We start from the raw sequence: 8,467 nt of genomic DNA on the forward strand, positions 1-8,467 counted from the left end.
CCATATGTCCATACACAAAATGGTTTGCCTGAAGCATTGATTAAGAGGATTAAACTCATTGCAAGACCTTTGTTGATGAATGGCAACTTGCCAACCTCTTGTTGGGGTCATGCAGTTTTACACGCTGCTGACTTGATACAATTGAGGCCAACTGCATATCACAGTTCTTCCCCTTTGGAATTGGTACATGAAAATCCTCCTAGCATTTCCCATCTGCGTAAGTTCGGATGTGCTGCATACATCCCGATCTCACCACCACAACGGACATCTATGGGCCCACACAGAAAGTTGGGGATCTATGTGGGGTACAAATCACCGTCGATTATCAAGTACCTGGAACCCCTAACTGGGGATCTGTTCACAGCCCGTCACGCTGATTGCATATTTAATGAGGAACATTTTCCGGCATTAGGGGGAGATTTCAAGTACCAGAAAGAATGCCCGAAAATTGATTGGAATGCTCATACCATTTCATCATCTGATCCACGTACCCATGAGACCGAACTTCAAGTTCGGAAGATCATTAATTTGCAACATCTTGCAAATAATCTGCCAGATTCATTTACTGATCTAAAAGGTGTTACAAAATCCTTAAATCCGGCCAGAAACGCGCCAGAAAGAGTGGAGGTACCAATAAAAACCACTCAACTCCCTGTTCCTAAAAAGAGGGGGAGTAGTATGGCATCTGACCTGGAGCTAGCTTTTAGTAAGCAGCAAAGGAAATCGAGGAGAAAATCCTCGGAGTCAGTAAATGCAAGTCAACTCAACATTGACAAACACCTGATGGGTAGTTCACACCCAGTGGAAGGGCAACCTCCACAACCCAGCTCCAGTGTGCACAAACTGGCTGGAACATCGGAACACCCAGACTCAACCGTATTGGGAAATCACGAAGAGTCTCTAGGGGTGCAGGAAATTTCTATCAACTATGTTGATTCTGGAGAATCATTTGACCGCAAAACTACGACTGTCGACATATATTTTGCTGAAAAGATTGCATAAACCCTTATCACTGATCATGATCCAAGGTCTATCGTCGAGTGCCAAAGGCGCTCCGACTGGCCTAAATGGAAGGATGCAATCCAAGCAGAAATTGCCTCGCTTAACAAAAGGAAGGTATTCACTGAAGCAATACCTACACCTCCCAATGTTTTCCCTGTGGGATTCAAATGGGTTTTCCTCCGGAAACGGAATGAGAACAATGAGGTGGTGAGATATAAAGCAAGGCTCGTAGCACAAGGTTTTACGCAGAAACCCGACATTGATTTCAATGAGACATACTCTCCAGTAATGAGTGGAACAACTTTCCGATATCTTATATCTATGGCAGTACAAAATCGTCTATCCATGCAGTTGATGGACGTCGTGACCGCATATCTTTACGGGTCACTAGATTCGGACATATATATGAAGGTTCCTGACGAAATCTCCGTCCCGAATAACAGTGCAAAACGCACCATGTATTGTGTAAAGCTGAATAAGTCATTGTATGGCTTAGAACAGTCGGGGCGGATATGGTACAACCGACTAAGTGAGTTCCTTCTTCAAAAAGGTTACACCAATAGTGATGATTGCCCATGTGTCTTCATCAAGAAGTCCTCTACAGGATTTTGCATCATTTCTGTGTATGTTGATGATCTCAACATCATTGGCAGTGCACCAGACATTGATGAAGCACGCAATCACCTAAAGATGGAATTTGAGATGAAGGATTTGGGTAAAACCAAATTTTTCTTAGGTATTCAACTTGAGCACCTTCCCTCAGGAATCATGGTACACCAAGCTGCCTATATCCAGAAAATATTGGAGAAATTCAATATGGACAAATCCTATCCATCTAAAACTCCTATGGTGGTTCGATCTCTAGACGTAGAGAAAGACCCGTTCAGACCGAGGGATTATGGAGAAGAGGTGTTGGGACCTGAAGTTCCATATCTCAGTGTAGTTGGAGCGCTTATGTATCTTGCAAATTGCACAAGACCTGATATTGCATTTGCAGTGAATCTACTTGCTAGACACAGCGCAGCTCCCACCAAACGACATTGGTCTGGAGTAAAGAATATCTTTCGATATCTCCAAGGCACAAAGGATCTTGGCCTATTTTTTCAGTTCCAGCAAAATCTGGACTCTGATATGATTGGGTATGCAGATGCCGGTTATTTGTCTGATCCCATAATGCCAGATCTCATACCGGTTTTGTGTTCCTACATGGTGGTACAGCTATATCATGGAAGTCTTCCAAACAGACTCTAGTGGCTACATCTACCAATCATTCTGAAATAATTTCATTATTTGAAGCGTCATGTGAATGTGTATGGCTTCACAGAATGATAAACCACATACAACAGTCATGTGGAATTGGTTCTATTGAATCACCCACCATTATCTATGAGGATAATGCGGCATGTGTTGCACATATGCCGACATGATATATCAAGAGCAATATCACTAAGCATATTTCTTCTAAATGGTTTTTCCCCCACAATCTTCAGAAAAGCGGGGAAATAAGCATTCTGCAAGTCAAATCATGTGACAACCTTGCTGACTTGTTTACTAAGTCTTTACCAAACTCAACATTCCATAAATATGTTCACGGAATTGGTATGCGACGACTTAGAGACTTGCAGGCAACAGGGGGAGTCTCTTCTTGAGATATCCTTGTTCAATAACATCACATTATGCTATCTCTTTGTGAGTTTACATTTCAGGTTTTCATCAAAGTCTTTATAAAGAACTTTTGAAGAAGAGTTTTTGATGATAAAGCTTTCCGGACAATCATGAAGACGACTCCACATGGTCAAGCGTAGGTTAGGGGGAGTGTTAAAATTAATTACATAAATTAGGGGAAAATCTCCTCTTGATGTAACCGTTCGAGCGGTTTCCTCCCGCACGGGCGTCTCTCTCCCGACTCCATGGAACCGACGCATCATCTTGATGTAACCGTTCGAGCGGTTTCCTCCCGCACGGGCGTCTCTCCCCGACTCCCTGAAACCGACACATCTCCTCTCTGTCGTCGCGTCTCTCCAGGAGTTATGTAACCATCGACAATGAGAGATCAATCACTTTGATTTGTTTCAATCATGACAAAATTTCCCCAAGGGTTGACACGTAGGCTTCCGTGTCATGGTTGCTCGCGCCCTTTCCACATGCTTCTGGAAGCGGCCAGCCCACAACGGGATTGCTCTCCAAGGCAAAGCCCAAACACGCCACCGAAAAATAAGGAGCGGCCAAATCCCTTCCCCCGATTCAGATTCCCCAAGACCGTCTCGCATCGCATCCATGGGTTGGCGTTGGCACGACGACGGCGAGGGCGACGGTGGCCGCGGCGGGCTCGGCGACGCCCCCGACCTGGCCGGCCGAGGCGGCAGCGAGGGGAAGCACCTCGGCACGCGCCGGGTGGTGCAGTCCCGCTGCCACACGGAGGAGGTGGAGCCCGGCCGCTTCGTCCGCAAGTGCGAGAAGACCGAGCAGCTCCTCCGCGACTGCGTCGGCAGGTAAAAGTCCCGGCTCCCTCCCACCCCCCGCCCCCACGGTCCGTTATGAATTCTCCTGCAAGGACCGCATATTTGCATGTTATTATCTGGTAGTAACTGGAGTAGTGCTTTCCTGGAATGCATGGAGTCGATTTCCTGCTGATTGAGGCTCCCGGTTTGAGGTACCGGCGCTCATCTTGGGATGGATTTGTGTGAGGCAGGTGTAGTTGATTTGATGGCTTGATATACCGCTTGTTTTGGTCATGTGGCAGTGGATCAGTGAAAATGCCCAGCAATCTATTGTAGAACGAAAATTTCTGCCGTGTTCACAGTTGGCTACTAATTGGCTATGGAATTGCCATCCAATTTTAGGTTTAGATGTAGGTATGGACGCATATGGCTTCAGTCATTCCTGCTGTTACCATCTTGTGTTGTACCTGTGAATTGGCAGCTCTGATGGCTTAATTGTTTAATCGTGTGATAACTATGTATAGTTGATACACTTGTCTCCCAGAGTTCTTGTCGCTTGTCAGTTGAGAAACATCGAAACAAAGACAATCTTTTCTGTTCTGCACAGTGTTGTGAGGTGGGAACTTCAAGATGAAATAAGCGGTTTCTATGTACCCATAGAAGATACAACATCCTATCATTGGAAATACAAATGTTAAAAGCATCGGAAATTCCTATCAGCTTAGCATATTTTGTCAACTTCCTTGCACATGGCTATCACATTGATTGGTGATTGAATCACAATTTCATACATTCCCCTTCCTCAGAGTGAGTTGCTTGGTACCTGCTCGTTCTGAACATCATGTCCAAATAGGCTGGATTGGTTTATACTTTGGTATTTTCTCCTTTTGATGTTATATGGGCATATTACTCTTGTGCTTTATTCCAACTTGGCTTATCTAAACTAATTAACAACGTTGCCCTGTTAGGCCCTCTGAGCTGGTGGAATCAAAAACTGAGAACACCGAAGAAGATGTCACAGATGAAATGACCGGTGGTGCCTCGCGTTCTCTTGGCTTCCCAACACAAGAGCCCTTTGCATTTCCAGGACTTCGCAGTGACATAGAAGCTATTGAGAAAGGCTTCGGCAGCTTTCTGGATGAAGCTGAGCGGATGACCAATGAATTCTTCAAATCTTTTGGATTTCCACCCCCTCATGACGGGGACTCGAGACCATTTCCTAGGCAACCTGCAGAGAGGCATATTGGAGAAGGTACTGCGAAGAAGCCCAATGAGAATGAGTATTCCGAATTCGGTAGCCAGATAACAGATGTGTAGCAATCTACTGTCGTTCGCTGGGTATCTAGGGTAGTGAAGTGGTTTCTCTTTTGAACACTTTATAATGGTTATAACAGGATGATGCAGAATCAAAATTTACTGATTTTATCTGCACAACTATCATAAGTGTACAACTTTTGGTTGTAGGGGCATCCTCTATTGTTCTTTTTTCAGACGCTTCAGCTTACATTTTAGTTTGGCATGGAATTGTGCTGTGTATCTATATTCTCTGTTGCCAATCATATGTATAACCTGATATTGCAGCGCGACATGAAGATCTTAGGGCTGGAAAAGTTGCAACATTGATAAATCTGACTGGTAGAATCAGTTTTGGTTTATAAAAACATGGACTAATCAGGGGACGTGGAGCCGTTGCACGTAGTGGATCTTATCAGATGAATAAGGACGGGTATACTTACATGGACAGGATGAAACATACAATTCTGCATATTCTAACGCATGATCGCCATCGTATACTCATATCTATCTAAACGGTTCGGCAATGGAGAAGAGCCCTCCATTTGTCTGTACAGCGCCCAGACGTGTAAACTCGCAGCTTGTCTGCTTGACAAATGCACATAATGTTAGGCAGCTGGGTCTACAAGCGCTTAGAGTAACCAGAACCTGAGCACTTCTTGCAGAGTATCAGCCCTGCGTGACAGACAAACATATAGCGGATTTTCAGAAGAGGTAGCCGGAAAGACAAGATGAAGATAATGAGCATTTTGTCCAGTTCAGAATGAATCGGTGTTTGGTGATCTATTAACAGCTTTTGCACTGTCTACAATGCGCAATGTGAAGGAAGGAAAGGGAGGCAGGAAATGAAACAAGGGAAGAAGGCAACCTGCTCCCCTGCATACCCGGCATTCGACCACCCCGTTATCCGCCTTCATCTTGCCGTCATTGCAGAAGACGCACTTTGTGCCTCCTGCTCTAGGCACAACGGAAAACAATGCTTAGCAGTCTGCAGGTTGGAATGTTTTTAGCGTTCAGCTCCGGCACAATCGCGAAGCAATGCCCAAGAGAGGAGACGAGAGCAAGGGGAAGTACCGTTTCCAGCACACCTGTCGCACGGAACAGGGTCACCCTGCGAGCGAGAAAGAAACGAAATCAACACTTCGCAACAGCCACTCGTCGCTTATCGCTAAGAAACAAGGAGAGGAGGAGGAGGAGACCTTGAGGCCGAGGACGAGGGACAGGGAGACCGCGGCGACGACGGAGGCGGCGATGATGAATGTCTGCGTGTCGACGGGGCCCAGCAGCTGGGCGCCTCCGTAGGCCGCGGCGGCGGCGACGCGGGGCCGGGAAGGGGGGGCGCGGGGCGTGGGTGGGGCGGGAGGTGCCTTGTGCCGCCTGGAAAGGAGGCTCGGCGGAGGTGCAGGGGCTGCGGAGGAGGGGAGGCGAAAGGAGGGGCACGACGAGGCGGGCCGGAGAAGGGACGCCATGGAAGCACCGCACGGCAACGACGGGGAAGGAAGGCACGCGAGGACCGGACTATGGGTACATTTGGTTTGTGCCCCCAACCAGTCCGACCAAAGTCTTGGCAATGTTTTTTTTTCGATTAACAAAGGCATCCCGATTTTGTTTGCCTCGTCCATTAATTAAGTAGAAACGACTTGTTCAATTAATCAACGAAAAATCAAACTAAAATTATGGTAAACCACCCAGCTATCCACGCGTGATACTCAGGCCCGACCCCGAGGGGGGTGGGAGGGGCAGCCGCCGTGGGCCCCCAAAGTCTAAGGGGCCCCAGCAGGTGGCGCATGGAATGGCCCAGGGATTAGGCAGAAAGCACACATAGCCCACGATGAGTGCACGACGTCTGATCGCTAGGATAGTAAGTTTTCTATAGATGGCGACAATCCATATACTATTCCCCTCGCCCTCGATCGCGATTTGTTGATGCTGGACAAACAACAGAAGTACACCGATGAGCTCTGTCTTCCAATCTCCCAAATTCAGTTATCAAAAACCTAATCAAAGGCCACAGACAGAATGCTGCAGGTGCATATGTTCAACAATTTCCTGTTGGACGTCGGCATGCAATCTGCCGCTCATACGTTTCAGGTTTTGCTTCTATCAAATGTTCTTTATTCAATCAAATCTTTTCCTGCTGCTACCGGTTTGCTACATACCGGTTCAGGCGTTCATACAAGCAATCCATCAAGGTGTGTTTTTCAATCCATGAATGGATATGTACCACATCTAGCAAATGTATGTCTAATACTATATAAGATTGTGCTACACAATATTATCATCTGCAAGAATTGCGAGATTTAATTTAAAGATGCCTCTCACAAAAGTTCATGTTTCATATGAAATTGTTAGATGGGATTAATATTGATATCACCAACAATGACTTTGCATATATGAATGTCAGAAGAACATTTTCAAATAATGCCAGAAGAAATATACGAGTAACATTCTCTATACACAAATTGTTATTTTGATGATTATACTAAGAGGCCTCAGAATCTAGTCTCGCCCCGGGCCCCCAAAATTTCAGGACCGGCCCTGGTGATACTTCACATAGTCTCAACAACGAGGGCCTTGACGGGTGAATATGACCCTCGAAAAGGCTAGATTGTGGGTAACGACGGATGCCAAGGGATTAACTGTAATTTTACCTCGCGAGTAATTGCTTCTTGTCACCATGTAATTGCTGCCTGAAACTTATGAATCCCCCTCATCTTAATTAATGAAATGACAATCATTTGTCACGTTTCGATAAAAAAAAACAAGAGCCTCGTCAAGATACGTTTCGATGCCATCATCATTATTTCTCCTCAACGAGCATTATCACCCTTCCTAATGTCCGAAAAAGCAACTCTGACTTCGCGGAAGACAAGCGTTGACCCAACTCTCACTCTAAAGGTCGTGCCAGAACACAAGAAGACCCTTGTCAGACTAAGTCACCATCAGCGAGTGCGGCACAACTCCGACTGTGATGAAGAGCTTTGAATTAGAGTAGTGCAAGGTTGGCGCCGCAAAAGACCACCAAATAAGCCACATGCTGCTTGTCATCGTCGCCACACGTGCCCCACCACTGATGAGTGATATTTTTACACTCATTTCAACCATGTTTAAACTGCGACATTTCATCAAAAGAGAGATATTCGCTCCGATATGACCACTAATGACTAATGAATGCAAATGATTCCACAAAACCCTCTCTTTAATATTTTTTCACAGGTAATGGGCTAGAAAGGGAAGAAACCATGTGGGAGAAAGGAAAGTAAGGAAAGTGGGTAGAAATAAGTCACCAGGAGGCGCCAAAAGGCCACCAAAGTGAAAGACGGTGTTCCATGCGAGCGCACACGCTCACATGAGGTCGTTTGGCATGGAAACCGAGGTAGGTCGTCCATCGAAACAACTTTTATAAAGGGGACCCTACCGAAATGTCAACAGAACGAGGAGTAGGAGCGCGCCGACAACAACTAGAACCTCTTCATCATCATCTCCATCCACAAACCCTACCCGCCACCACTTTCATTTCCACAACCATCTCCACCACCATAGTGCTCTCTCATCTAATTCGTACTTGTAAGCATGCATCGCACAAGGCATCGATTGTAAGACATACTGCAATCAATCAATCTCAAGATGTGTTCTTCAAAGATTTCTTATCGCGATATGATATCCACGTGTGTGTAGTCCCGTAAGGTATGGGGTGAGGCATGAGCCTGGCAACCCCGGGTATTTGGGAA

At 46.0% G+C, this 8,467-nt stretch overlaps 2 protein-coding genes across 3 annotated transcripts; one reads left to right on the forward strand and one right to left on the reverse strand.

The window, feature by feature from the left end:
• The first annotated feature begins 3,191 nt into the window (after positions 1–3,191).
• LOC123444523 (fra a 1-associated protein) lies at positions 3,192–4,967 on the forward strand. The gene is made up of 2 exons (XM_045121259.1): positions 3,192–3,494; positions 4,412–4,967. The coding sequence occupies exons 1-2, from the start codon at positions 3,280–3,282 to the stop codon at positions 4,758–4,760; spliced, it is 564 nt and encodes a 187-aa protein (XP_044977194.1). The 5' UTR covers positions 3,192–3,279; the 3' UTR covers positions 4,761–4,967.
• Positions 4,968–5,132: 165 nt separating this feature from the next.
• LOC123444524 (protein enabled homolog) lies at positions 5,133–6,384 on the reverse strand. 2 transcript variants are annotated; one of them, XM_045121261.1, is made up of 4 exons: positions 5,936–6,342; positions 5,811–5,847; positions 5,605–5,688; positions 5,133–5,411 (listed from the first exon to the last, which is right to left on the reverse strand). In XM_045121261.1, the coding sequence occupies exons 1-4, from the start codon at positions 6,332–6,334 to the stop codon at positions 5,359–5,361; spliced, it is 573 nt and encodes a 190-aa protein (XP_044977196.1). In that variant the 5' UTR covers positions 6,335–6,342; the 3' UTR covers positions 5,133–5,358. The 2 variants fall into 2 exon arrangements, with proteins under 2 accessions (XP_044977196.1, XP_044977197.1); XM_045121262.1 differs by lacking the exon at positions 5,133–5,411 and having other exon boundaries at positions 5,633–5,724; positions 5,936–6,384.
• Between the last annotated feature and the right edge of the window lie 2,083 nt (positions 6,385–8,467).

The sequence above is a fragment of the Hordeum vulgare genome, chromosome 3H, assembly GCF_904849725.1.
Source record: "Hordeum vulgare subsp. vulgare chromosome 3H, MorexV3_pseudomolecules_assembly, whole genome shotgun sequence".
Taxonomy (NCBI): Eukaryota; Viridiplantae; Streptophyta; class Magnoliopsida; order Poales; family Poaceae; genus Hordeum; species Hordeum vulgare.

Excerpts from the sequence above, each read along its gene's own strand:
- LOC123444523 (XM_045121259.1), top strand. The coding sequence starts at position 3,280 with ATGGGTTGGCGTTGGCACGACGACGGCGAGGGCGACGGTGGCCGCGGC. Across the intron at positions 3,495-4,411 it reads CTCCGCGACTGCGTCGGCAG|GCCCTCTGAGCTGGTGGAAT; the intron begins GTAAAAGTCCCG and ends TTGCCCTGTTAG.
- LOC123444524 (XM_045121261.1), bottom strand. The coding sequence starts at position 6,334 with ATGCCTTTGTTAATCGAAAAAAAAACATTGCCAAGACTTTGGTCGGAC. Across the intron at positions 5,689-5,810 it reads CGACAGGTGTGCTGGAAACG|GAGGCACAAAGTGCGTCTTC; the intron begins GTACTTCCCCTT and ends TGCCTAGAGCAG. Across the intron at positions 5,412-5,604 it reads CCGGGTATGCAGGGGAGCAG|GGCTGATACTCTGCAAGAAG; the intron begins GTTGCCTTCTTC and ends TCTGTCACGCAG.